General features: G+C 46.9%; 1 protein-coding gene across 1 annotated transcript; it reads left to right on the top strand.

Moving 5' to 3' along the window:
• Positions 1 to 670: 670 nt before the first annotated feature.
• Positions 671 to 25,322, top strand: IFT52 (intraflagellar transport 52). The gene is made up of 14 exons (XM_040981451.1): positions 671 to 775; positions 3,638 to 3,762; positions 4,336 to 4,423; positions 5,103 to 5,232; positions 5,689 to 5,764; positions 7,372 to 7,443; positions 10,967 to 11,093; positions 13,308 to 13,394; positions 15,802 to 15,870; positions 17,972 to 18,126; positions 21,613 to 21,700; positions 22,555 to 22,663; positions 23,965 to 24,110; positions 24,966 to 25,322. Exons 1-14 carry the CDS (start codon positions 758 to 760, stop codon positions 25,011 to 25,013), a joined length of 1,338 nt encoding a protein of 445 aa, XP_040837385.1. The 5' UTR covers positions 671 to 757; the 3' UTR covers positions 25,014 to 25,322.
• The last annotated feature ends 1,562 nt before the right edge of the window (positions 25,323 to 26,884 follow it).

Raw genomic sequence — 26,884 nt, 5'->3', positions numbered from 1 at the left:
TATGAACGTGCCCCTCTTTCACAATTTCCTGATACCGTTATATTTTTCATATTTGGACCTAGCCTGCAGATGCTTAGAGGGCGATGGGTTTCCCTGGGGAGCTCCAAGATGCGGGGTTAATATAAACACCCCCTTGTGACCATTCTCACTCCCCAGTCCGATCTCTTCCGCGAAGTCTTCCCTGGCCTCCTAGTGCTCTCGCATCACGCATTCTGCGTTAGGCCACCAGGGAGTGGATCCCACAAGCCTGCAACCCACGGTCCCTAATAACAGTCCTTAATAACAGCCCCACTCCATCTTAAGTGACAGCCGCAAGGCCCCACCCCCGACGGCCCCGGGCGGCTCTCTGCGCCTGCGCCCTGGGGATGGATGGCCATTGAGGGGTTCACTAGTCCCCGCCGGAAGCCTTCAGTCCTCTCTTCCCTCAAAGTAGTCGTTAGCTTGTGCTCTTAGAGTCCTGACACCTTCCCAAGCTTCTGATAACAACAGCTATTAAGGAAAAAATGAATCTGGTTTCTTTAACCGGAACGTTAATTCCCATCGTGTTTAGATTCACCCCCCTCGCCCAAAATAATGGTACAGCCCCGTCCACTCACCTGCTCCCACTCCCGAGCGCGCGCGACGTACGGGCCCCTTCCGCTCTGTCGTCATCACGTGCGTCGGAGGTGGCGCCACGTTGGGCGCACGCCCGCGTCTGGGCTGTTGCTAAGCGGCCTAGGAGACCCGAGCTCGGGATGCTGGGCGACGTGAGGTGAAGATGGTGAGCGGGCCGCAGGTGAGCAGGATTCCGATCCCGGCGGGCTGGCCTGGGCGCGGGGCGTCCTGGAGGCCGGCGAGGGTCCCCGGGCCAGCCCCGGTCAGCGCAGGTATCGTCCTGGACCGCGTCTCCCTCACCCCTGCTGGGTGCAAAAGAGCGTTGGACAGACACTGTCGTGGTAGCCACTGTGATCTTTCACTCGGTTGCAAACATGTTGATTTGACGAGTGAGATTTTTAATGAGGAAACAAAGGCGGTTGGACCATGCTGATTCTTGGGAAAGATATTTTTAAAGTCCTGCCCCGAATTAAGGAATCTTAGCCGAGGGTAGCCCCGGCAGGATCAGCTGTTGACTGGCAGAGGTGTTGGCGTTGGCTGCAGAACACCACATCCTGTTTGTAGGAAGCAGAGGTGTGGCAATGCCATGGCTGTGGAGGCCGACGTGGAGATGTCCAGGAAGGCAGTGGCCAAGTTCACTGTGGCGTAGTTTGTGCAGCTTTGAGCAAACATAACAGGATGCTGTCTCACACACACACAGACAGTGGGAAAGTAGGTGTGTCCGGATGAAATGGGACGTGTAAAGATGACTGTGTCACAGTAGTGGCATCTCGGGGGATTGGTTTTCATCAGGAAAACAATGGTTTTAAAATTGCACTGCGGCCCGGCGTGGTGGCGCAAGTGGTTGGGGTCCTCGCCTTGCACGCCCAGGATCCCATATGGGCGCCGGTTCTATCCCGGCAGACCCGCTTCCCTTCCAGCTCCCTGCCTGTGGCCTGGGAAAGCAGCAGAGGACGGCCCAAAAGCTTTGGGACCCTGCACCCGCATGGGAGACCTGGAGGAGGCTCCTGGCTTCGGATCGGCATAGCATCGGCCGTTGCGCTCACTTGGGGAGTGAGTCATCGGACGGAAGATCTTCCTCTCTGTCTCTCCTCTCTGTATATCTGCCTTTCCAATAAAAAAAATAATAAAAATAAATCTTTAAAATTGCACTGAGGGCCCAGTGCAATAGCCTAGCAGCTATAGTCCTTGCCTTGCATGCACTGGGATCCCATATGGGTGCTGGTTCTAGTCTCAGCTGCTTTACTTCCCATCCAGCTCCCTGCTTGTGGCCTGAGAAAGCAGTTGAAGATGGACCAAGGCCTTGGGACCCTGCACCTGTGTGGGAGGCCCATAAGGAGCTCCTGGCTCCTGACTTGGATTGGTTTAGCTCTGGCCATGGCATCCACTTGGAGAGTGAACCAGCAGACAGAAGATCTTTCTCTCTGTATATCTGAATTTCCAATAAAATTTTTTTTAAAAAATGCACTGGAAGAATAAATGTGAGACTAGCCAGGAATATTCTTAAGAGTAAAGATAAGGGGCGTGGGGGCGAGATTAGCTATTCATCAGAACAAAGTATATAACAAAGGCACAGAAATTAAATTAGCATGGACTGGGGCAGAGACTTATAGGCAGGCAGGATATAATAAAATTCAGAATAAGACCCAGTTCCATATAGTGTTTTATTATGTAATCCATAGGATGTTTTAAAATAAAACTGAAAAAAACAGATGGTAATGAGGCTCATTTTGAGTAACAACGTAAGTTCCACTTGGACCAAATTTGTTTGTTTAATTATTATTATTTTATTTTTGATGATGTTTACATAGCTGGCTAGGGTGGGAATGGTCAAGGATTAGGGGAAAATAAATGAGAACACTGGTTCCAAACTTCCTTTCTTCTTCCTGTATCTGGAAGATGGGGGAGGGACAGGGGAAAAGCCACAGCCAACCGCCTCAGTACCAGGGGATGGGAATGACCGCCCAATGTCATCCCAGGGTCCACGATGTGGAGCATGCTCTGAGGGTACTACGCAAGTAGTTTCAATAGTTCTGAAACACTCCGAGGTTGAGGGACTCCTTCCAAGGTCCATTGACTGACGTAGTCCACCCCAGAGTCTCCATGCATCCAGGTACCTGCTGTCAACACTTGGCTGCGATAGCTTTCCAGTTTGTTCTGCCCTCCGTCCTCTGCTATGGTACTAGACATCTTCTGCAGGCCTCAGTGGACTGCCATATCCCCCACGTGCACCCAGGCATGCTGTTCACTGCTCCGTCTTAGCCACCGAGAAGGCTCGGGTCTGACACGTGCACTCCATTGTCAGACTACAGACCCTGCGGTATTCCCTGTAGTTGTAGTTCTGAGTCTGGCAGTCCAGTTATGGGGGAGTGGACCAAAATTTAAAGGTGAAAAAAATGACGTTAGGAAAGTACTGGAAGAAAGCATTGTTGGGTGTATTTGTAATCCTGAAATGACAAAAACTCTTTCCAGTGTGTCATGCAATCTGGAAGCTAGAAAGAAAAAGATGAATACTCTTGGCTTTGTAAAATTTAAAATGTATATGGTGTTGTCGGGCGCTGGCACCTGCAGGAGTGTGTGCATGGCGCTGTCGGGCGCTGGCACCTGCAGGAGTGTGTGCACGGCGCTGTCGGGCGCTGGCACCTGCAGGAGTGTGTGCACGGCGCTGTCGGGCGCTGGCACCTGCAGGAGTGTGTGCATGGCGCTGTCGGGCGCTGGCACCTGCAGGAGTGTGTGCACGGCGCTGTCGGGCGCTGGCACCTGCAGGAGTGTGTGCACGGCGCTGTTGGGCGCTGGCATCTGCAGGAGTGTGTGCATGGCGCTGTCGGGCGCTGGCACCTGCAGGAGTGTGTGCATGGCGCTGTCGGGCGCTGGCACCTGCAGGAGTGTGTGCATGGCGCTGTCGGGCGCTGGGACATGCAGGAGTGTCCCAGGCAAGTTGCAGTTACATACCCTTTCGTAGTAACTGTGGAAGGCTTTTTCTCCATGTTTTTGTTTCGGATATCATTGCTGCTTTCCTTTATTTCTGATCTCTCTTCCTAAGGCAAGCATGGAGAAGGAACTGAGGAGCACCATTCTCTTCAATGCATACAAGAAGGAGGTGTTCACCACCACCAACGGCTACAAGTCCATGCAGAAGAGACTTCGGAGTAATTGGAAAGTTCAGAGGTAACCGGGTCTGTGCCTGTGATTTTCCCTTCCATGTGAAGGTGGCCTGCGTGGTAAGATGACTAAGTCCTTCTTTTTCTATGTAAGATGTATTTTTTTTTAGGTGGAAGGAATTCAATGTAAAGATTGATTGGAAGTAATTATTAAAATCTCTTTCACATATTGAAGATATTTTTTATCAATTAAAAAATATTTTGTCATCCTCCAAATCCCTGTTTTAACTTGGGTCAAAGCTTCAATTCAGAGAGAGGGTAAATGAGAATGGGACTATCCCTGCCCTTATGGGGGTGTGTGTTCTTGGTAAGTCAGACACGAGGAGAGGTAGATGTGGTTGAATTAGCAGTAGGTGGACTTTGTGCTTTAGCGTGGCCTCCCTGGAGCTCCTTGGAAGTGTTTGAGGAGAGGCCTGGTGACTCGTGGGACACCTCTGCAGGAGAGTCCCTCCCAGAGGGCGAGGCTAGACCAGAGTTCCTCCTCAGGAGGCCGCTGGTACGACTGAGAGGCTAAAAGACTTCATCATAAAGTTGGCTTCAATAATAGAGCTAACACTTGTTTTTAAAATGTCGTTTCTAGCTTAAAAGATGAAATCACATCCGAGAAGCTGATTGGGGTGAAACTGTGGATTACAGCGGGGCCAAGGGAAAAATTCACTGCGGCTGAGGTGAGGCACGTGCATCAGGAGGCGGTGCGGGCGTGAGTGAGCGTGGGCGCTGACACGCGGGCCTGGGAGAGCGAGCACGGGCGCTGACATGCAGGGTGAATGAGCGTGGGCGCTGACACGCGGGCCTGGGAGAGCGAGCGTGCGCGCTGACACGCGGGCCTGGGAGAGCGAGCACGGGCGCTGACATGCGGGCCTCGGAGTCCTCTTTCCCACCTGTGGTGTTGCTCTTAGGCGGTCACTGGTCTGTCCTTGTCATGGGGATGTCGTCATGGTTAGCTGAGCTGATTGCTTTGCGGCGCCTTAGCGTGGCTGGTTACATATCAGCCATCTACTTTCTGCCTGATGCTTTGATATTATGGAAACCAGAAAAAGTCATTAGAAATTATGCTGGGTTTTCATTCTGTTTCATAGACTAAAGAATGATAAATGTGGGGCTGGTGTTGTGGCATCATGGGTTAAGCCACTGCCTACAGTGCCTTTGTGGGTGTTGCTTGGAGTTCTGGCTGCTCCACTTCGACCCAGCTCCCAACAGAATAAATTTCATGTTGTCTCCTGTGCATTTATGTTTAAATGACTTCTTCATTCTCTGACTAGTTAAGGTCTTATTCGCAGTATTATAGACAGAAATCCTCTGAGTATATAGTCACAGATCCTTTTTCTTTTTTTCACCTTTCTGTAGTTTGAAGTCCTGAAGAAGTTCCTCGACAGTGGTGGAGACATCCTGGTGATGCTAGGGGAAGGTGGAGAATCCCGATTTGATACCAATATTAACTTTCTGCTAGAGGAGTATGGAATCATGGTTAATAATGGTAATTATTGTCCTTCTGAGTAGGGGCAGGGACAGGCATTTGGCTGAGCAGCTGAGACGCAGTTAAGATGCACGTATCCCGAATCGTAGCATCTGGGTTCAGGTTCCTTTGGCTTCCAATTCCAGCCTCCTGCTAAGGCGGCTCCTGGGGATCAGGGGCTGATGGCTCATGTTAGTTGGATTCCTGCCACCCACTTGGGAAAAGACCCGGATTGACTTCCTGGATGCTGTGACTTAGCTCTGTCCTGGCCATCCTGGACCCACTGCTACCACGGATGTGTGTATATGGTCTGGCATTGTGTTCTGACCAGCAGCCTGAGCCTTCCGAGCCTGGGCCTCTTCCAGTCCACAGGGAGGAGTGTTCCAGTAGAGTTCCTTTCAGGTTAAAACTTGTGTATGTCTATATGCTGTATTTATTTCAAATTTAAAATGCGCCTTCCCTTCTCTTCCCTTGAAGATGCGGTGGTTAGAAATGTCTACTACAAATATTTTCACCCTAAAGAAGCTCTTGTTTCCAACGGAGTCTTGAACAGGTAAGTGTGTTAAAAGGCGGAGAAGTCCTCATTAACAGCACCCATCTCTCCCCTGGGAGTCTTCCCCTTCCCTTCTCCATGTTCCTCTCTCTTCTCCTTCCGTCTTCAAATAGTGTTTTATTAATGTTTAAAATGTTCACTTACTTGAAGAGTTACATGGAGAGAGGAAGAGACAGAGAGAGAGGGAGATCTTTCGTCTGCTGGTTCACTTTCCAGATGGCTGCAATGTCTGGGGCTAGTTCAGGCCGAAGCCAGGAGTCTGGGGCTTCTTCCAAATGTCCCACATGAATACAGCTCGACTTCTGCTTTTCAATGCATATTAACAGGGAGCAGCCGGCCAGGGTCAGAAGTGGAACAGCTGGACCTCCAGTTGGTGCCCATGTGGGTTGTCAGCATCCCAGGCAGAGGTTTTACCAACTGTGCCACTGTACCGACCCTTATTTTACTATTTTTCATTATACTGCTGCTTCTTACATGTCAGGTTGTATTCCTCCAACCTTGAAAACCTGACTGTGTGTTGATCTTTTGTCAGGATGCTTGTATTTGCAAGTAACAAGAAAACCTTATACAAGTCAGTTAAATAATAAAGAGGCTGTGTTGGTTCATGTAATTAAAAAATCTCAGAATCAGAGCAGGCTTTGAGTATGGATTGACTGAAAAGCTCATGTCATCAGGGCTCCAGTTTTAATTGCTCTTGGTTCTATTGTCCCTACACATGGCTGGGTGGTTTCACCACTCCCACGACTGCATGTCAAGTTCAGGATGAGGGGCTGTGCTGCAGTGCCAGCACGCCCAGCAAGGGTAGCCCTGGGGTTTGCTGCATGTAAGCTGTCCTTGGTGGTAACCCTAGCCCTAACCCATCCTGAACTGGCTGAGTGCGTGTGTCTAGTCATCCTTGGGAGGCTGGAGTGGAGTCTGCACCCTTTGGTTCGAATCCTAAATCCTAAGTCAGGGGGATCCTTGAGGGTAGCGTGAGGCAAACGCCTGAGAGAGCAGCACCGGATGCCCCTGTGAACTTAGAACGGTATTCAGACTTCTTCACTCCAAGCTTGAATTTGTCCCATGCGTGCTGGAGATACAGTCCAGCATCTAGACTGTGGACTCAGGAAAGAGGAACTGATCCTGCCACCGTGGTGCTTTTACAAGCTTCCCAAAAGAGGTGTTCATGCGTGATGCACTTTCGTTCAGTTTTAAACATTGTCATGGAGTGGACATTTAGCCTAGCAGTTATGGTGCCAGTTGAGATACCCACACCCTGTTCCGCGTTCACATGCCTGGGTTTGGATTCTGGTTTCCTACTAATGTGCACCCTGCAGCGCAGATGAAGGCGCAAGTAGCTGAGTGCCTGCCATTCAAAGGAGACCAGAGTGAATTCTGGGCTCCTGCCTTTACCTGGTTCAGTCCTGGCTGTTGTGGGCGTTGGGGAGTGAACCGTTGGTTGGGAGCTTTCTGTGTATGTCTCTCTGTTTCACTTGCCTCTCAAAAAAAAAAAAAAGCTACCTTAAAATCTGTAAAATCTTTGCATCTAGTTTATACGTGCTATTAATGAATACAGCATGGAATTCCCTGGTTTTTTTGTTGACTAGATTTAAATTCTTTTCTTCAAGGGAAATTAGCCGAGCTGCTGGGAAGGCCGTGCCTGGCATCATTGATGAGGACAGCAGTGGGAACAATGCACAGTGAGTGTTTGCTGGGACCACTGTGAGGGGGACTGAGCAACCTCAAGGGCTTTGTTGTTTCAGATGAAAAGTTGTCATTTCTGATTACAAAAATAATCCTCTCCTCCTTTCAATGCCCCACACCCCTCTCTCCCCCAAAAAACCAGTTTGTTTGAACAATGGAAATGCTATACTTTAACAGTATGATGTTGTTGTGTTTAGATTGTTTTCCTGTTTGTAAATACACAGGTGTTTACCTAAACTTTTCTTTTTGTTTGTTTTCCCAAGAGTTGGAGAGGCAGAGATAGGCGGAAAGTTTCCTTCCATTGGTTTGCTCCCATGTGCCTGCAGGGGCCGGGGCTGGGCCATTGTGTTGAAGCCGTGAACTCAGTCCAGATCTCTGAAGTTGTCACCCTGCAGGTGACAGGGGCCCAGCTCCTGGAGCCGTCGTCAGTGCCTCCCAGGTGTACTTAAGCGAGAAACAGCAGTCAGGAGCTGGAGGGGGCCAGGTGTCATGTCCGGATGCTCCGATGTGTGTGGCACAGGCTGCATGCTCCTCCTAATGCTTCATCCTTTTAAATGAATGAAATTAAACATTTCCTGATTTGTTTAATATTCCCTTTACTGGACATTAGATAGTTGATAATATTTTTTTTAGAATACGGATTGAGCAACTCTAATTTAAAAAAACATGAAATCGTGAAATGCTCCAAAGTCAGGAGCATCTGCGTGCTGATGTGACACCGTGAGGGACGTTTCGTACCTTCTCTCGTGTGGTGGGTCTTGGTCAGAACATAAACTACCTTTAGGCTGTGTGTGCAAGACATAGGTGAAACAAACAGATTTTGTTTGTATGTAGATTTAGATCACATTCCTCATTATGTATAAAAATATTCCAAGATCCCCCCAAAACACCCGAAATCCAACACACTGATCCCAATGTTTCAGATGAAGAATGCCCAACCTGTACCGCCTAACGTAACGTGGACTGAGTATTTTCTGTGTCATGTAAACATATGCCTCATTTAATCTCCACCACATTCCAGAATGTTAGATGGGAAACAAGTCGTAACTGCTGGAGTGCACATATTTGGTGTCAGAACTTAGGTGAGGGAGATACAGAGAGAGATAAGAATTCCTCCATGCTCTGCAACACTCCCCAGATGGCTACAACAGCAGGGACTGGGCCAGGTCAAAGCCAGGTGGCAGGAGCCAAGGAGCTTCTTCCTGGTTTCTCCTGTGGGCTCAATCACTTGGGCTGCCTTCTGTGTTTTTCCCATGCCATTAGCAGGGGGCTGGATTGGAAGTAGGGCAGCTAGGACACAAACTGATGCTATTAAAGTGGTTGGCATTGTAAATGGCTGCTTTATCAACTATACCACAACATCACAGCCATTAGCCATCTTTATTTTTAAGAAACAATTTGCTAATATTATTTATTTCAAAAGCAGAGAAGGGGAGACAGAGAATCTTCCATCCACTGTTTCCCTTCTCAGGAGCTTATAACAGTCCAGACTGGGATGAGAAGTCAGGAGCCATGAACTCTGCTCTGGGACTCACATGTGGGTGGCTGGAACAAAAGTACCCGCACCATCATCTGCTGCCTCCCAGGCACATTAGCAGGAATTTGGATCTGCAGTGGAGTGTTCAGGACTCAAATCAGGCACTGTGATGTGGAATCTGGGCTTCCTACACATCAGCTTAGCCTACTGCACCCCAGCTGTCACCCAGCCACTTTCTGTTTATCTTTTTCTTTTGTTCCCCATTTGTAATACTCCATCTCCATGTGCTGCACATATTTTTATAATATCTCTATGTGTTACAAATATTTTTCCAAGTTTAGTTTTTTGTTTGTTTGTTTGTTTTTGTTTGTTTTGCTTTGCGGAATTGTATCTGGCAGAAGTTGACATTACTTTTAAAGCTTTATGTGTATTTATTGGAGAGGCAGAGAGGAGGAGAGCACGGGAGCATTCTTCTGCACCCCATCCAGTGGTTGCCTTTCGAGTGTCTGCCTTGGCCCTGGGGGCTGAAACCAGGAGCCCATGGGAGGGGCGGGAGCCCTAGTCCTCAGGCCTGTGCACTAGCAGGATGTTGGGGTTAGGAGGCAAAGCTGACATCAGAACCAGACACTGTGATATGGAATGCAGGCTTGCCAGCTAGCATCATAACGTTAGGCCACATGCCAGCCATTGCCATTTTTGTGTAACTGAAAAGCATATTAAAAAGTTTTAGTAATTTGGGCGCAACACAGTAGCCTGGTGGCTGAAGTCCTTGCCTTGCATTCACCAAGATCCCATATTGGTGCCGGTTCATATGTTGGCTGCTCCACTTCCCATCCAGCTCCCTGCTTGTGGCCTGGAAAAGCAGTCAAGAATGGCCCAAAGCCTTGGGATCCTCTACCTGTGTGGGAGACCTAGACCTGGCTTCGGATTGGCTCAGCTCCAGCTGTTGCAGCCACTTGGGGAATGAACCAGTGTTCAGAAGGTCTTTCTGTCTTTCATCCTCTCTGTAAATCTGAGTTTCCAATTAAAAATAATAATCAATCAAAAAAAAAAAAACTTCTAAAAAAAGTTCTTGCAATGTAGAAATAATAGAAAATGGGTTAGAATCAGACCCAAAGCAGTAATTATTAGAGAATAGTAGCAGTCAGGTTTCAAGTTATTGGGGATAGATGGCATAATTTTGGCTAATCATTTGGAATAACATTGTCATTTTTCTGCTGTACTCCAAACTATATCCTGGATAGATTTTAAATGAAACCATAAAACTACTAAAAGAAAACGTAGGTAAATATTTCATAATTACAGGTAAGTATTTCATAATTGTGGAGGAGGGAAGACCTTTCTTAGTGCAATACCTTCTCCCACCTTGTAGCCACCTGGCTTTGTTTCAGCTCCTTAAATATTCTTAGCTCGTATTCACTGATCTTGTTTTCATCTCAAAGACATGCTGTTCTAGAAACCTGTTTCCCAAGCTTTTTACTTTGCCTATCTTTCTCAGGGGAATGGTTGTTTAAGGTTTAAGTCTTAAAACTTAGCAATTGTCCTCCCCCCCCACTTTTTAAAAAAATTTATTTTACTTGGAAAGTCAGAGTTACAGAGAGAGGGAAAGATCTTCCATCCATTGATTCATTCCCCAAGGGCTACAGTGGCCAAAGTTGGTTCAATCTGAAGCTGAGAGGCACGAGCTTCTTCCAGATCTCCCATAAGGGTGCAACGTCACATTTGGAGAGCTCGCCAGCCAGATCCCAGGAGGGAAGGCCCGCCAGGGTCACGGGCGTGCAGTTCAGTTCTTAGGCGAGGCCTCTTCCTCCCTCCACAGTGGCTGCTGTAGTTTCCACGTACAACTCTTTCCTGTTAGCTTACATTCATGTCTGCTAAATGCTTTCATAAACTTGTAGTTCAAGTTGTCTCCATTTTTGAAATAACAAAGCAGAACCTAGAAGATGGAGAATCAGCATTGCTAAAGAAACACTGAAATTGTTCTCAGAATTTTTTTAACACCTGATTTTAAAATCTCAATATGTTTCCTTCATTTCTTACAGGGCTCTCACCTTTGTTTATCCTTTTGGCGCCACACTGAGTGTCATGAAACCAGCAGTGGCTGTTCTGTCCACGGGCTCTGTCTGCTTCCCACTCAACAGACCCATTCTGGCTTTCTATCACGCAAAGGTACAACCTTTCTCAGATAAGTGTATAAATGTTCTTATCTTTGAAGTAAAATTACCTTGCCATTTCCAGAGAGGCTTTCGGTATGTTCTCATAGCCTTGGTGCCAGTCCTGCGACAAAGTATTTCTGGTGTCTTCACACTTCTTGTGGGGAAACAGTGCGTTGTCTAGTGATGATCTGAGTGTGGTCACTCAGCAACAGTGTAAGCAGAAGCCATTCAGGGAAGAAAAGAATGAGCAGATATGGGCCCAGCACTGTGGTGTAGGTGCTAAAGCTGCCTGCAATACCAGCATCTCATATAGGTGCCCGTTTGTCCTGACTACTCCAGTTCTGATCCAGCTCCCTGCAGATGCACCTGGGAAAGTGCTGGACGATGGCCTGGGCTCCTGTACCCACACGTGAGACCTGCAAGAACCGCCTGTCTCTTGCCTTGGCCTGGCCTAGCTGTGGCCACTGTGGTCATTTGGGATTTGAACCAGTGGGTGGGAGATCTCCCTCTGTCTCTCCCTCTCTCTCTGTAACTCTACTTTTCCAATAAGTAAACCTTTTAAAAGATTTATTGCGGGCCCGGCAGCGTGGCCTAGCAGCTAAAGTCCTCACCTTGAACACGCCGGGATCCCATATGGGTGCCGGTTCTAATCCCGGCAGCTCCACTTCCCATCCAGCTCCCTGTTTGTGGCCTGGGAAAGCAGTTGAGGACGGCCCAAAGCCTTGGGACCCTGCACCTGTGTGGGATACCCAGAAGAGGTTCCTGGTTCCCGGCTTCGGATTGGCGCAGCACCGGCTGTCTCGCTTACTTGGGTAGTGAATCATTGCAGGGAAGATCTTCCTCTCTGTCTCTCCTCCTCTCTGTATATCTGACTTTATAATGAAAATAAAATAAATCTTAAAAAAAAAAAAAGAGAGATTTATTGGAAAGACAGAGTTACACAGAGAAGGAGAGGCAGAAAGATCTTCCATCCACTGGTTTACTGCCTGAATGTCCACAATGGCCAGAGCTGATTGATCCGAAGCCAGGAGGCTCCTGTAGGTCTCCCACACAGGTGCAGGGTCCCAAGGCCCTGGGCCATCCTACACTGCCCTCCCAGGTCACAGACAGGGAGCTGGATGGGAAGTGGAACAGCCGGGATGCAGTGCAGTGCTCAAATGGGATGCTGATGTTTGACTGTGGAGGATTAGCTCGTGGACTCTTGCACCAGCCCCAGCTGTGTTTGTTTTCTGGTGTGTTGATAATTATAACTGCTCATTATGATAGGTATACCCAGAAAAAAGGAATTTCACTTTGGATTTTTTTTAGTATAGAATTTTCTCATAACAAAAGCAGTATTTGCTCACAGTAGAACACCAGAAAAACAGAGATGAGAACAGAAAGAGGAGATTCCCCTTGCCCTTCTCCACGAGACTCCCAGCCTTACTCCCAGCCTCCCTCCCTGCTCACCCGAGGCTGCACACTGAGCTAGGCAACGTGCGGTGGACTTGTTAAACCTAATGTCATCATAGATACTTTTTCCCCACATTACTAAAAACCTTTTTTAGTATATAATGTAACAAATGAAAAGGCTCATTATTTTTAAAAATTTTTATTTGAAAGGCAGAGTTACAAAGCAATGAACAAGGAAATCTTCAATTCCTTGATTCTCTCTGGCTGCAATGGCCAGAGCTGGGCCAGGCCAAAGGTTGGAACTGGTTTTGGAGTTCCCTGGGAAAATCTTTTCCTGGAAGATCTTTCTGTCTCTCCGTCTTTCTGTAAATCTGACTTTCCCAATAAAAATAGATAAATCTTTAAAAATAAAAACATAAATGAATCTTGGGAAAAAAAACTCTTAATATTGAAAAAAATGTAAGTAATAGGCTTTTATTTCTTGCATGAATTATTCATATTGTGGCTCAGTTATGCTTGTATCTTGGACACTGTTGGTACTCAACGATGTCTCTTAACACTGTGTCGACTGACCTAACAAGGGGACATGCTGTAGAATCAGCTTACTTTGTCTTGAAGTCAGATAAAAACGTGGAAGGATGTAAAATGAGAGGCAGGCTGACGTGTAGTTGCTGTAAGAATTGATTTTTCTAGACTGTTAAAATGCTGTTATGAATTGACACCTGCTGGTCTTTACAGTAGCTGCTAATGTAGAGCTGATGATGATGGGATGGGGTTCAGGATACTCGCAGTGTGTTTCAGCTCTCAGTACCTGACAGTGCTTTGTCATCCACAGAACCAGGGGGGGAAGCTGGCAGTGCTTGGCTCTTGTCACATGTTCAATGACCAATATTTGGATAAAGAAGAAAACAGCAAAATCATGGTAAGTGTTTCTGTCTCATCACAGTTATATATAGCGTGTAAGTTTGATATTCTTGTCACTTAGAGAAATATTGGTCAATTAATTTACTCATTTCAAACCAACTTTTCATACCCATCATATGACAGTCGGTCAGAATGCAAAGTATGAGGCCCGGCACGGTAGCCTAGTGACTAAAGACCTTGCCTTGTGTGCGCCAAGATCTCATATGAGTGCTGGTTCTGCGCTGATCCGAAGTTGGCAACCAGGAGTGCTGGTTCTTATCCCAGTTGCCCTGCTTCCCATCTAGCTCCCAGGCCACGGCTCTCTGATTGTGGCCTGGGAAAGCAGTCAGGGATGTCCAGGACCTTGGGACCCTGCTCCTATGTGGGAGGCCTGGAAGAGGCTCCTGGCTCCTGGCTTCAAATTGGTTCAGCTTCAGCCATTGCGGCTGCTTGGGGAGTGAATCAATGGACTGAAGAACTTCCTTTCTGTATATCTGCCTTTCCAATAAAAATAAAATAAATCTAAAAAAATAGAAAAAAAAAAAGAGTGCAAAGCATGAATCAGAATCAGATGTAGTCCCTATTTTGAAGTACATGGGAATAGATCAGTGAATGCAGAGGTAATTGCTAAGCATGCCGAGATTATGGTGGAAGCTCACCCAGGAGGGGTGAGAGGCAAGCACCATGAGGACCTGGGCCTCCCGTGTTAACTAGGGACCCTGAACTGTATGCTCAACAACGCGGCGATCGCTTGTTAAGCTTTCAGTAGCCTTGGGCACAGCCAGCTCTGTGGACAAGAGGAGGCAGCCAGGCAGGAAGGTGGAGGCGTGTTTGGAGAGGAGGGGCTGTGGCCTGAGAGCTGGTCTACAGGATTGCATATAGGACCGGTCACTGAGTGGGGAAGGCAGTGAAGGCACTGCAGTTGCTCAGACGGGGGCGGGCAGGTGCCACATCCCACGTCGAGAACCTGGTACACATGCTGGCGTCTCACTTCTAATTCAGCCCTGGATTTTTTTTTTTTAAGATTTCCTTATTTTTTCTGGTGGCCTGAGTCCTTGAGAAATCCACATGGAGTTCCAGGCTCCTGGCCTGTGGCATCAGTCTGGCCTGGCACCCATGTGGGAGACCCAGAAGAAGCTCCTGGCTCCTGGCTTTGGACCAAGCCCAGCTCTGGCCATTGCTGCCAATGGAAGAATTAACAGTAGTAGATAGAGGACCTCTCTCTAACTCTACTTTTTAAATAAATCATAAAATCTTTGAATAAATAGATGAATTAAGTTCCTACTCTTATCACATTAAACAGAGTTTGCTTTGGGATTGTGACCAGGTTTTGATAAAGTCTAATCTGTGATTAGGTATCAGAGTTCCCTAAGACAGACTATTTTTTGCCTGAGTTCAGCTCCAGCTGAGTTCAGAACTCGCGAAGGGTGCGTGGATGACGCACTAAGAGAAAAGAAAGACTGACCACTAGGATTTCATGATCATAATGGACAATTCTCGAAAGCTGTCCACTTTATTTATACAAAATCAGTCAAACTCTGGCTCAGACTTTTTACATCATGGTCAAGTGGGTGTTTCTAAGGATTATTCTGTCATTTGTTTTACCTAAAAACAATAGAAGTTCTTGCTACAATTCTTATCCTACAACTTAATCTTGTATCACAAAGAAAAGGGGAACCTAAAGAGTGAGGAAAGAATGAAACCCTAAATACAGGTCCTTTGATTAGCATAAGGTCAATGGGGACAGCCAAGACAGCAGGAATAATAGAAGACCCTTTTGCAAAACATTATTACTGACATTAACCTCCAAGCTCACATTGACTAAAAGGCCAGCCTCACAGTAGCAAACAATGCCTGGATGGATTAGAATTCTTCTGCAGGGTGGTCCGGTGTCCATGCAAAAGAAGGTGGAGCTGCATTCAGGTGGTTGTAGAGACATTGTTTGCCAGGCATTGTTTGCTACTGTGAGGTTGGCCTTTTACTCAATGTGAGCTTGGAGGTTAATGTCAGTAATAATGTTTTGCAAAAGGGTCTTCTATTATTCCTACTGTCTTGGTTGTCCCCATTGACCTCCATGCAAAAGAAGGTGGAGCTGCATTCAGGTGGTTGTAGAGACGTCCACAGGGCCCTGCCAAACAGCGGGAAGTTCCTTGCGGCCCTGCCTGCAATGGGCAATACTCTTCACACCTTCGTGTCCCCCACATCCACTGCACGGACGCCAACAATTTTTTTATAATAAATATTGCACATGAAGACCTTTATATTTTCATGTTATTTTACTAATAGAGGGCTGCTTTTCCTTATTGAATCAATGGTTTACATTTTTTCTCTTTATCAGTTTTCTTGAGTGACTTCATTTTCTCTGTTGCTGCCTCTCATCTGTTCCAGGTAACTGACTCATCCTGTGTTTACTTTTTAACACGCAGGATGTTGTGTTCCAGTGGCTCACCACAGACGATATCCACCTGAACCAGATTGATGCCGAGGACCCCGAGGTACGAGGTGATGTCAGTAAGACCGTTCTTAAGGAAGGAAAACCTGACCCAGCTGAAATTGTTAAGCACCGCAGACAGGGCAGACAGCAAATGTCTGTGTTACCTTGTCTATAAAAGAAAGATAGAAAGGCTTGATGCCTTCTTGGCAGAGAAAAACTATAGTGTACAAAATAAATAAATCAGGGTACAATGGCTCAGTGGTTAAATCCTCCTTGCCTTGCAAGCTCAAGGATCATCTGCAGGCATCAGTTCATGTCCTGCTGTTTCACTCCGATCCAGCTCTCTGCTTGTGGCCTGGGAAAGCAGTGCAGGGTGGCCCAAGGCCTTGGGACCTTGCACGCATGTGGGAGACCTGGAGGAGGCTTCTGGCTCCAGACTCCTGGCCCCTGGCTTCAGATCAGCATAGCTCCAGCCACTGCAGCTGCTTGGGGAGTGAAACCAGTGGATGGAAGATGTTTCTGTCTCTCCTCCTCTCTGTAAATCTGCCTTTTCAATAAAAATAAATCAATCCTTTTTTTTTTTTTTACTTTTTTTAAAATTCTTTTTTTCTGTTTTATAATTTGTAGGTGTAGGACTTCCTCCATCTCCCACTACCCATCCCTTTCTCTGCCCCCAACATTGTCCCCTGTGTTTTGTAGTAAAATAGTCTACCAGGTCGTAACTCCAACTATCTGTTCTTTACATGGGTCAGGACCCTCTTGGCAGAATAAATAAATATATTTTTTTAAAAGTAACCATAACTTAACCATAAAATTAATTGGGATGGGAGCCCATACATCTGTATGTATATGTGGATTAGGCCAATATTTCAATATATTCTCTGCCCAGACTTCCAAAATGAGTATCTGTTGAAGAAACGCTTCTTTCAGAACTAGGGAATACTTTTTTTTTTTCTTAAGATTTATTTTATGGGCCTGGCATAGTAGACTAGTGGTTAAATCCTTACCTTGCATGCATTGGGATCTCTTTTGAGCACCTGTTCATGTCCAGCAACCTTGCTTCCCATCCAGCTCCCTGCTTGTGTCCTGGGAGGGCAGTCGAGGAAGGCCCAGAGACTTGGGTTCCTATACCTGTACTGGAGACCCGAATGAGGCTTCTGGCTTCAGACTGGCTCAACTCCAGCTGTTGCTGTCACTTGGGGAGTGAATTATCTTTAATCTGCTGGTTTACTCCCCACATAACTGCCGTGGCCAGCGCTGGGCCAGGTCAGAGCCAGGAGCCTGGAATTCCATTCAGGTCTCCTCCATGACGGGGACAGGTGCTCAAGCACTTGGGTCAAAATCTGCTGCTTTCCCAGACAAATTCACAGGGAGCTGGGTTGGAAGTGGAATATCCAGGACTTGAACCTGCACCCAGATGGAATTCTGGCATCATAGGTGGAGGTTTAACTTGCTGCACTACAATGCTGGTCCCTTTTTTTTTTTTTTTTAAGATTTATTTATTATTGGAAAGGCAGATTTACAGAGAGAAGGAGACACAAAAAAGATCTTCCATCTGCCAGTTCATTCCCCAAATGGCCACAATTGTCATAGTGGCTGAGCCGAACTGAAGCTGGGAGTCAGGATCCTGTTCCAGGTCTCCCACACAGGTGCAGGATCCCAAGGCTTTGGACTGTCGTCCACTGCTTTCCCAGGCCATAAGCAGGGAGCTGGATGGGAAGTGGATCTGCCGGGATTAGAACCGACCCCCGTATTGTTTTGCTTTTAAGACTATTTCTCTTGGGCCCGGTGCGATAAAAGTACTAGCTAAAAGTAGTGGCTAAAGTACTCGCCTTGCACATGCCAGGATCCCATATGGGTGGGAAATGAGTTGATGGGGGTGTAAGGTTAACTGAGCATTTCGGATCAAGGATGATGAAATTCAAAAGAAATTGAGCAGTGTGGGTATGTGTTTCTCCAGTATGCATAATAGGAAATTTGGGTAGCCTGATGGGTTTTATTATGCCTTCCATAGAAAGTGGCGTTTCTCAGTCTAGTTAACGGTGACCCTGCATGGTGAACTCTGAACAAGCGAGTTCCGCACATTGAGACCTGAGCCACTGGAGGCCTGGCAGAACAAAGCCTCTGGCTCCTGCCCTGCTGACAGGAACGCTGTCTTTCAGATTTCTGACTACATGATGTTGCCTGACACAGCCACGCTGTCCGAGCGGCTTCGGGTGTGTCTCCAGGAGGGCGATGAGAACCCGCGGGACTTCACCACGCTCTTCGACTTGTCCATCTACCAGCTGGATACTGCCTCCCTCCCCAAGGTCATCAAGTCAGTACCCAGGACCCTCTAAGCTGCCTTGCCGTCCGTACTGAGCATGCAGAATGAAAACATGAACCTGGGGATGGGGGTCAGGGTCATGGCCAAAGTGGCACACCAGACGAGTTATCAAGTCTTTAAGAGGCCGACTGAGAGAGGAGTAGGAGTGCGGGGCTGGTGCCCAGAGTTGGCAGGCAGTTCTTAGCCCCTGTGTCCCAGCCACTGTTTGCAGTTCAACTGAGCTACTGTGCCTAGAACTTAGTTTCATGGAAGATGCAGGCACAAGCTCTGATACGGAGTTATCGTATAGATCTTAAATGCAAAGTATGAATTAGAAGCAGGAACGTGATGAAGAAAGGGAAATTGATTGTGATTGAGGTGAATGACAAAGTCTTTGTGGAAGAGCTGTTCTTTTAGCTGCATGTTGAATCATTCAACAAATGTTTCTTGGAGACATTGTGTCTGCTTGACCCTGTGCTGTGTGCCTTGGGTTGGTGAGAAGACTGGAGAGGTGGAGGTGTCAGAGGAGCATGTCCTGCAGCCAGCTTGTTTCATGAGCAGAGGCCCAGCCGCTCACATGTGCCATGTGTGTCCAGGCTGGGTTGTCAGCAGGGTGCTAAGAATGACCTCGCTAAAAGCCAGGAGGGACATGCTGGAATCTGATTTCCAAAATAATCCAATTTCTTGAAGCAGTCGGTATAATCAGCAGTTAGACTGTCACAGCAGAGCAGGAAGGTAAGAGGGGAACTGGTAAGAGCAGTAGCTGAGGTCTTGAGAGATGATTCGGGAAAAAAGAATCCATGGCACGCATCCATGAGAGGCTGAGATGGACATGCCTAAGAGACTCCTTTCTCCCTGACAGATTGGGCGACTGACAGTGCCCTAGAGTGGCCCTGAGAAGGCAGGAAGAGAAAGATGGGTCATGCCAGGTGCTCTGTGTGTGGTGCAGCTGAGAGGTTCCCCATGAACACAGGCCAGTCAGGCTTGGGTAGAGATGGCACCGTCTACCAGCTGTCAGGAAGGCTGTGGGATGCTGTGGAATGCTGGGGACCCGCTGCGCAGTGCTGAGGCTGGTGGGGTGCAGGTTGGCTCTCACAGCTGCCAGTGCCACAGAGACTGCACTTTTCTTCTTTTTCATAATGAGGCATCTTACCTCTACTGTTGCCTTAGGTGTTTTATTTGTTAATATTTATTGGAGGGACAATGAGAGAGACAGCATTCCTGTTCACCAGGCTAATCTCCAGATGCTCACAGCAGCCAGGGCTGGGCCAGGCCACAGCCAGGAGCCAGGAGCTCAGTCTGGGTCTCCCTCAAAGTCACCGGATGAGAGACACTTGGACCATGTAAGCGAGAGTGAGGAGAAAGGTTGGTGTGAAGAGAGAAGGGGAAGAGAAGTTGGGATAGGAGGCGTTTAGATGAGCGGGATCGTGGTTTGGTAATACAGAAGAAACATGGGGAAGGTGAGTGCAGAAGACATGAAAACTCAAAGCTCTTTGTGTCTTTGGGAGTTGTTTTTGGATGAAATGTGAAACATGATTATTAGGCGAAAATTACTGAGATTTTTGATAGAAGTTATATGGGGGAGGGGCAGTAAAAACTATGCAGAGATTTCAAAAATTTTTACCAAAATAAATATATTTTAATTCTGTTTTCCCTGTGCTGCTGAAAGTTTTTTTATTTGAATGGCTGAGAAACAGAAAGATAGAGCCAAGACAGAGAGCAAGATCTCTGGCTGCTGATTCACTCACCAGGTGTCCACAGCAGCCTGCACCCTGGGACTCGGTCCAGGTCTCTCACACAGGCAGCCGGGTCCCAAGTTCTTGAGCTGCCAGTTGCTGCTCTGCAGGGTGTGCTTAGCCAGAAGGTGGAAGTGCAAGCAGAGCCGGACTCTGCGCTCAGAAACCGAGGCACTGGGAATTTGGATGTTTATATTCCAAGCAGTGCCAAGTCCTTGCCCCTCTGAACTTTTTGTAATCCTTCATTTAGGGGAGTGAGAGAGGGAGAGGACAGGACTGGGTCTCCCATATATGGTCTCCTGTGTGTGATGCTGCAGGCCTCCTAGAAGCTCGTGTCTTCTGCAGGCCAGCCTGGTTGTGTGTTTTCTCCCAGCATTGTTCTCCCATGTGGCTGCAGCCAGGTGTGCTGATATATCCACTTAGCCACTCTTGTTTTGTCAAACAGATGGGATAAAAAAGAACAAAAGGTTCTTTCGTTGCTGCCCAAGAATTATGGGATTGCATGTGCTGGTCTATGAAGTAATTGATAACTATTGTTGTGTATATGTTTAGCTTGTATTATAAAACCTTCTATGTGATATCTGAAAGATATGCCACCAAGTTAAATTTCCCAAACATCTATTAAGCACCTGCTCCTGCCAGGAGCCTGCAAAGACTGTTGCATTTAGCACCAGTGCTAAAAAGTGGGGCATAGTTCTCATGTTTCACTTTTCAGGAGGCTGAAGCTCAGGGAAAGGTAGGAAACTTGCTCAGAGTTAAGCAGCTGCTCCGCAAGCATCTGATGACGTCACTTCTTAACCTCCTGCTGCACTTCCCTCCTGTTCCATATCACTGATAACTAACATTCATGGAGACCCATCCTGAGGCAAATGCCATGCTATTCCACTCTCTCTTTCCTCTTTCTGTAACTCTTTAAAAAAAAAAAAAAAACAAAAACCAAAAAACGGGCTCAGCACGGTGGCCTAGCAGCTAAAGTCCTCACCTTGAACACACTGGGATCCCATATGGTCGCCAGTTCTAATCCCGGCAGATCCACTTCCCATCCAGCTCCCTGTTTGTGGCCTGGGAAAGCAGTTGAGGATGGTCCAAAGCCTTGGGACCCTGCACCTGCGTGGGAGACCTGGGGGAGGTTCCTGGATCCTAGCTTTGGATCGGCGCAGCACCAGCCGTTGCAGTCACTTGGGGAGTGAATCATCGGACGGATGATTTTCCTCTCTGTCTCTCCTCCTCTCTGTATATCTGACTTTGCAATAAAAATAAAAAATAAATCTTAAAAAAAGAGCATGCTTTCAGTCCTACATAGATAATAACTGTTATTACAATGGAGAGGATTCCTGAAAGGGCCCATACAATAGATACAGCAACACACGTCACAGTGCTGAGCCACCACTTTTTTTTATTTTTAGATTCAGGCAGAGGCAGAACTCCAATCTGCACCATCCACACTGGGCCAGGTAGAACCTGTAAGCCAGGCACTCAGCTGGGTCTCCTTGAGTGCCAGGGACTCAAGTACTTGAGCTGTAATTTGGTACCTCTCACGGTGTGCATTAGCAGGAAGCTGGAGAGCACAGTGGAGCTGGAACCTGAACCCAGACACTCCGATATGGGATGTCAGCAGTCCATGTGGTGTCCTAACTGCAGCACCAAACGCCCATCGCTGACTCCGCACATTTGATGCAGAAAACAGTGTGGTGGTTAGTGGTGCTTTGTGACAGCGTCTCAATGTGGTTCCTGCTTTTTAAATTTTATCTTGTTAACACAGGGCTCATGAGCAACTGAACGTGAAACACGAACCACTTCAGCTCATCCAGCCTCAGTTTGAGACGCCGCTTCCAGCTCTGCAGCCTGCGGTGAGTAGGTGTGCTTGGTGATCTGGTGTTGGCCTTACCTCGCCAGCCTGGCAGGACTGCGCCTAAGCTCTGTCAGCCCCCAGACCTGTTAGTATTCCACAGGGGCTTCCATGTGGTTCACTGGTGACATCAAGGGCATGGCTTTTCTGACTGCTAAGTGTTTTTCCATCTCATGGGGTTGGGGAGCTTATATGAGGCCTCTGAGGTGGAAAAGAGGAGGGATTAGGCACTAATAGCACAATTCTCTTTAACAGTCCAGAGGAATGTCGTATGTCTAGGTAATTTCACAGCTTTTCAGCCCAGCATTAGCTCAACTTGCCTTATATTCTGCAGTGTTGTGACCCAGTTGACTTCAAGTTGGTGGCTTGAACTTGGCTATGGTGGGAGTACTTATACCCCCAGAAAATGGCAAATGTCACAAACAAGCTTTCAGTTTTGAAAACTAGTGGTTTTAACACTTCTACCAGGACCCCATTGATTCATATCTACACATTTTGTCTCCAAGTTCTATACTGGTTATACAAATGTATGTCTGTTTTCCCAACTTATTTCTGTCCCTGGAGAACTCATAATTAAATGGGAAATAAGTTGTTAGCATGGACCTCGCCTGAAGCTTTGTGGTGTTGTGTTGAGTGACTTGATAACGGTTGCTCAGCTGGTTAGTTCAGTGTCATAACTGAGCTTGCTCTGGTTGGTTGCTCCCAGTGGATGTAATGGGTGAGAGCAGAGCAGGAGGAGGTGGTGGCTGTGCTGCTGGCTCAAAGCCAGGGCCAGGGCTGAGTTGGCCCCTCGTTCATACCACGACTAGCTATGCTCCGGACGGGCTCTTTCATGAAAGACTTTGTTTCCTGCAGGTTTTCCCTCCTAGTTTCAGGGAATTACCTCCTCCTCCTCTGGAGCTGTTTGACTTAGATGAGACGTTCTCCTCTGAGAAGGCACGGCTTGCTCAGATTACCAATAAGTGTAAGTTGGCCACTTTTTATATTTTGTTTTCTTTCTCGAGTTTTATTTACCCATGAGCTTCTGAGATTTGGTCTGAGTGAAAGCTTTGAGTTTGTCTAATTGAGATTCGTTAGCCCAGTGAGTTTGAACATGGTGCCAAGTAAGAAGTCAGAAGTCTCAGAATTGATCCCCTAGACCTGGCCATCCGGTGAATCCTGCAATTACTAAAAGGGTAGCAATAGCTGACCATCCTAGATATGAGAGAATTGCAAAACGTTCCTAGAAAACAGAATTAACAGAAGCTTGTTTTTTGTAACATACTCTGAAATCTGTGCATCATTTTTAAATTATTTTGATGATCTTTACATAGTTGATTAGGGCACAAAGGGTCAAGAGCTACAGGAAAGTGGGTAAGACCATTGTTTCCACATTCTCACCGTCAGTTTCCACCCAGCCTCCCACCCATCCTAGGGTCCCCAGTGAGGGGCATGCTCCGAGGGCACTGCTCAGGTGATTTGGTAGTTCTAACAGTTCTGAATTGGTGCTGATCTCACCATTCCAAGCATGATGAAATCACTCCAGAATTTACTGGCTGACATAGTCCACCTTAAAGTCTCCAATTACCCAGATTTTCACTGCCTACACATGGCTAGGGTAGTTGATCAATTTGTTCTGTCCTCTGTTGTGGTACCCGATGTCCTCTGCAGGTTCCGATGGACTGCTGTATCCTCCAGGTGTGCGTCATTTTTTGTGTAATATACATTTTCCATGAACTTTTTGAAGAAAAAAATGACAATTCTTTTCACCAAAATAGATGTGTTTTTCTGTTTTCCATCAACTTTAAAAAATATCCTAGCATGGGGCTGCTTAGGAAGGTTTCACAGAGATGTTTTGTTGGAAGTATAGTTGTTTCTTTTTATTTCCTATTTTAATAAATGTTATTTTAAAATAACCGCATGTCCTTTTCATATTGGCCCTTTCTGCCTGCAGACAGTGTAATTTCCTAGTGGTGACTTCTGTTCTTTGTAACAGAGGAAGAATAGATCTGGGCATTAAGAGAATATTAATTTGGCTTTATTTTTTAAAAATGTTAGTTTGGCTTTATTCTAATTAAGAGTGTCACATTTTTGTACTAATTCATGAACGCAGTATATCTGCAATCTCAGTTTGTCATTGTTTGAGTCTTGCAGTCTTACTGCCCTAGAGAAGCAAGCAATCTTGAGAGATGTGGAACGAAATAGTTGCCCCTAAAACACAGTACATTTGGACTTTAAGAACAGCAGAAGTTAGGAGTTTTATCTAACTACCCCACCTGTGTTTAGGTACGGAAGAAGACCTGGAATTCTATGTCAGGAAATGTGGTGACATTCTTGGAGTGACCAGCAAACTACCAAAGGACCAACAAGATGCCAAACATGTCCTGGAGCACATCTTCTTCCAGGTGGTGGAGTTCAAGAAGTTAAACCAGGTACACAGCTGACAGCCCCTGCGGTAGAGCCCTACAGGGGCTGGTGTCCTGCCTAGACTGTGCTTCTGGGGATATGTGACATTCATCCATTCTGCAGTGGCTGTCAGTGTCTGCTAGGCGACCAAAATAGTGATTTCTGTGTTTTCAAAGAATGTTTAAAGACTTAAAAATACAGTCATGAAAAATTTTTAAAAATACCTTGATGATTCAGAAAAAAGAAAAATGTTATAAAGTAGTGTAGCAATTCTAATCTTTGTTACAACCGAACAGATGCACTGCTCTTCAGCAGTGAAATGCGATATGGGGTCTTGGGTGGTTTCCTGACAGCACTTCCCCTGGTGGCAGCCAGGGCGCTTGAGTGTCACCACGTGATGTTCCCGTTGAGCTGAAGGGGGCCTGGGTCCCCAGGCAGCTCAGCTCCTCAGCCTGTAACCTCACTGATGCAGTGACCGTGGTGGGGCGGGGGCCCTTGTGGCCCTTCTGTTGTGGAGTGGGGCTGAGGCAAAGGGGCTGTGCGCAGGGCCGCCTGCACCCAGGTTGCAGGCCTCTGAGGCGTGTGTTTGATGTCACTGTCTTCATGGAGGTGTTGGGGAAGCAGGCGGTGAGTGCCTCACCTGTTATGATGCAACAGTGAAGGGCCTCAGAATGAGGTGGTAAGAAGCATGGTAAGGTCCTTGCGCTGAGCACTGGGTTGCACTGGGTTTCAGCATTTTCAATTCTAGATAGCATGGGCTGGAATCAGCCTTAAAACCAGAGGTCTATGTGTGTATCCCAATTAATCATGATTCATAACCTCTCATTTTTAGGTTTTTTTTTTATAGAAACATTAAAATTCTGTTTGATTCTCTCACACAGGAACATGACGTTGATACAAGTGAAATGGCATTCCAGAACAATTTCTGAGGACTGTGACTCTTGAAACATTGTCTGTCTCCTGATACTCTTTTGTAAGCTGCTTTCCAGTTGCTCCTCGGTCCTTCAGCTGGACTGTCTCTACACTCTGCTTTGTGAACTGGGAAGTCTGTGCATCTTTCATGGTACCCAATGGGGTACGGGCTTTCTAATTTACAAAGTCTATGTAAGATATGTTCCATTTAAAAAATTATCTGCAATACTCTTTTATAATTCATGAAACAGTTTTTTAATTGAAGTCTTTTTTTTAACTCTCACGTCTGACTTTGAGTCCCTTATTAAAGGCACACATCACTCTGAGGTTTTTTTGGAGGCAGTTTTCTGGACTAGTTCAAAAGGATACAAAACCAGCTTAACCCACGATCCGCTTACACCACAGGACCTGAGGGAAAAGATAAGATAGTAGTTAGAGATCTTCCTTATAGACATGACTCACTGCTTTATTTCCAGGCTGCCCAGGACACACCATTTAAGGGGTGTAGTCTTTACCCACACTTCCTTCCCGCATCGAAACTCTTAAAGCACTCAGTTCTGTCATCAGTTTAAATTATAATGTCCCAAGGAGGCTGTCTGATGTTGTCCTGTGGTAGTAGAAGAGACGGCACCTACCTGTGAGGGGAGGTTTATGTATGGAAACGCAGAGAGCTTTGCTGGAATACACTGGGAACCAGCCTTGGGGAATCCCAAAAGCCAGCTTAGAAGAGCGCAGAGCTGCTGATGGCATGTAAGGGATGTGGTACAGTGAGAATAGTTTAGCTGGTGGGAACCAGCAGAAGAAAAATCATTTAGGCGAGAGTGCTGTGTCACCCCAAGAGGAAGGAGGGTGTGATTGGAGGTACTGGCACAGGAAAGGACATTGGAGACATAGAGTCTAGAGACTGAAAGTCAGATGGGCAAGAATTAGGACCCGATGCCCAGGCAGACTGAGGAGTAAGCAATTCTAGATTTTTTGTTTGTTTGTTAAACTGGAGCTGTTTAGGTGTGATGAATTCCTACTTTTTTTTTTTAAGATTTATTTATTTTTATTAGGGCCCGGCGCTATAGTGTACTGGTTAAACACGCCGAGATCCCCATATGGTCACTGGTTCTAATCCTGGTGGCCCCACTTCCCATCCAGCTTCCTGTTTGTGGCCTGGGAAAGCAGTTGAGGATGGCCCAAAGCCTTGGGGACCCTGCACCTGCGTGGGAGACCTGGAAGAGGCTCCTGGCTCCTGGCTTCGGATCGGCTCAGCACCGGCTGTTATGGTCACTTGGGGAGTGAATCATCAGATGGATGTCTCTCCTCTTCTCTGTATATCTGACTTTGCGATACAAATAAAATAAAAGATTTGTTTATTTTTATTGGAAAGGCAGATTAGCTTTACAGAGAGAAGATGAGACACAGAGAAAGATGTTTTGTCTACTGGTTCATTCTCCAGATGGCCACAATGGCTAGAGCTAAGCCAACTTAAAGCCAGGAGCCAGGAGCTTCTTCTGGGTCTCCCACACAGGTGCAGGGTCCCAAGGCTTTGGGTCATCATCGACTGTTTTCCCAGGCCACAAACAGGGAGCTGGATGGGAAGTGGAGCAGCTGGGACACAAACAGGCACCCACAGGGGATCCCAGCACCTGCAAGATGAGAATTTAGCCACTGAGCTATTGTACCAGGCCCAACAACACCTTATTTTTTAAAGTTATGTTTATTTTCATTTATTTTAAAGATGAAGAATTACCATCTGGTACTTCATTCCCAAATGCCCACAATAGCTGGGATTGGATGAGGCCACAGCCAGGAACCAGGAATATACATCCTATGTGCAAGGACTCCAAGCACCAGAGCCATTGCCTGTTGCCTCAGAAGGTGCACATTAGCAAGAAGTTGA

This window comes from Ochotona curzoniae, unplaced genomic scaffold (assembly GCF_017591425.1).
Source record: "Ochotona curzoniae isolate NIBS_2020 unplaced genomic scaffold, NIBS_Ocur_1.0 contig_3520, whole genome shotgun sequence".
Taxonomy (NCBI): Eukaryota; Metazoa; Chordata; class Mammalia; order Lagomorpha; family Ochotonidae; genus Ochotona; species Ochotona curzoniae.
The sequence above is the reverse complement of the archived record's forward strand: the minus strand, read 5'-3'. Positions and strand labels throughout refer to the sequence as shown.

Excerpts from the sequence above, each read along its gene's own strand:
- IFT52 (XM_040981451.1), top strand. Across the intron at positions 15,871-17,971 it reads TTGATGCCGAGGACCCCGAG|ATTTCTGACTACATGATGTT; the intron begins GTACGAGGTGAT and ends GCTGTCTTTCAG. Across the intron at positions 21,701-22,554 it reads TTCCAGCTCTGCAGCCTGCG|GTTTTCCCTCCTAGTTTCAG; the intron begins GTGAGTAGGTGT and ends TGTTTCCTGCAG.